Source organism: Vollenhovia emeryi, unplaced genomic scaffold (assembly GCF_000949405.1).
Source record: "Vollenhovia emeryi isolate VEMERY1.0 unplaced genomic scaffold, V.emery_V1.0 DF948693.1, whole genome shotgun sequence".
NCBI classification, from domain to species: domain Eukaryota; kingdom Metazoa; phylum Arthropoda; class Insecta; order Hymenoptera; family Formicidae; genus Vollenhovia; species Vollenhovia emeryi.
In genome coordinates this window covers 1-1453 of record NW_011957673.1, presented here as the reverse complement: position 1 = coordinate 1453, position 1453 = coordinate 1, and the positions used below count along the sequence as shown (strand labels likewise).

Sequence of the window (1453 nt, the reverse complement as noted above, 5' to 3'; positions counted from 1 at the left end):
TGCCTTGCCTGGCAAGGTGCCGGTCTACCCGTGGCGGGACGGGTCTACCCCGTTATTTGTTTCAAGCTCGTCCGTGTCCATCTCTCTATCGTCGGTCTAGTAATTTATCTGGAATCTGGCTTCATCGGCGCGGGGCGGTGCGGGATATGGTCGATCTTGTCGGCGGTTGGGTCGAGATTGCCGAGGACCGTTTGGTAGATCGTATTTCACGCAATTACGAATCGCAATCAGGGGGGATCGGTCGAGATCGCCGCTAGTTTGACGTCGCGTGGCATCGAGGGTCGTGGAGGGCTGGTGGACTGGTTCGGTTGGTGCACCACGCGCCACCGACAACGCAGGCCAGCGCGTACGTGTTGGGGCGAACGTGCGAGGTGTGCGTAAAGGCTGGTCTACAATACATGAAGTAAGGAGTAGGAGTAAGGAAATAAATCCATTTTATTTCTCACTCCTACTTCAGCTCTTAGGCTTACTCTCGGTGAATCAAAATGCCATCAATCAGTGTTACAATTATTTTAACAATCATGCCCGTATTTCAGCTTCCTTACACCAAAAGCTAGAAGTTAGGGCTCTCCCTTACTCCTTACTCCACGCTTACTCCACGTATTGTAGACCACGCATAATAGGCGGTAGGTGATTATCGACGCGGATTAACGCGAGTTTACGCGCCCGTTGCTCGCCGACGCGCCAGTCGCGGGGCATTTCGTCCGGAGATATGCAGAAGATGGGCAAACTCAACTCGTCGATCGATATCATCCCGCTGCAAGGATCGAGTGGAGATTTCAGATCGAGGCAGGTGGAGAATAAGCACAGGATGGAGCAGAGATCGTTCCGGGACCAGTCGTTGATCGGCCGCGTGCAAACGGTAATGTAGAGGTTACTCATCTGCATTGTCCCCGGGCCCGAGCAGAATGGCTGTCTTGTGCTCCCAATGTTTTACGCTTTTAAATCTCCGTCTTGAAGTAACGCACAATAACAGGGCACCTCGTGACTCGAGCATGCAAGACAGCTACTCTAGACAGCTACACCTCGACGCGATAAAATGTACGGCGTGTGTCTTGACTCTACACCTTTATGCTTCGCAGTACATGCATGAGAATGAAAACAAGGTTTATATCGATGTTAACGAGATGGCAGATTCATTGCAGAGGCGATACAGGGACTATCGTGCTAAGAAACGCGGTGCATTCCGCGCGATGGTACGGAAGGCGTACGACGAGCTTACCGAGATATTTTCCAAGAAGCCAGTCGTACGTCAGTGTACGTCCACCTACGACGACGACGACGACGACGACGACGATGATTTTGAGGACGTCGATGTCGAGGTATTTCGATTGTCACATTCGGCATTATCGAGGGGGGAAACTGCATTGCGGTGTACAGATTTGCGGAATTACTGGGCAATTCTAGGCAGTTTTGGGGCATTTGGCATTGCTGGGACATTATAAAGATAAAA

The 1453-nt window shown here is 51.3% G+C and overlaps 1 protein-coding gene across 1 annotated transcript; it reads left to right on the top strand.

Annotated features, from left to right (window-relative positions):
* Nucleotides 1-72: 72 nt before the first annotated feature.
* Nucleotides 73-1445, top strand: LOC105556500. Its single transcript, XM_012003600.1, has 3 exons — nt 73-403; nt 537-862; nt 1083-1445. The coding sequence occupies exons 2-3, from the start codon at nt 713-715 to the stop codon at nt 1443-1445; spliced, it is 513 nt and encodes a 170-aa protein (XP_011858990.1). The 5' UTR covers nt 73-403; nt 537-712.
* The last annotated feature ends 8 nt before the right edge of the window (nt 1446-1453 follow it).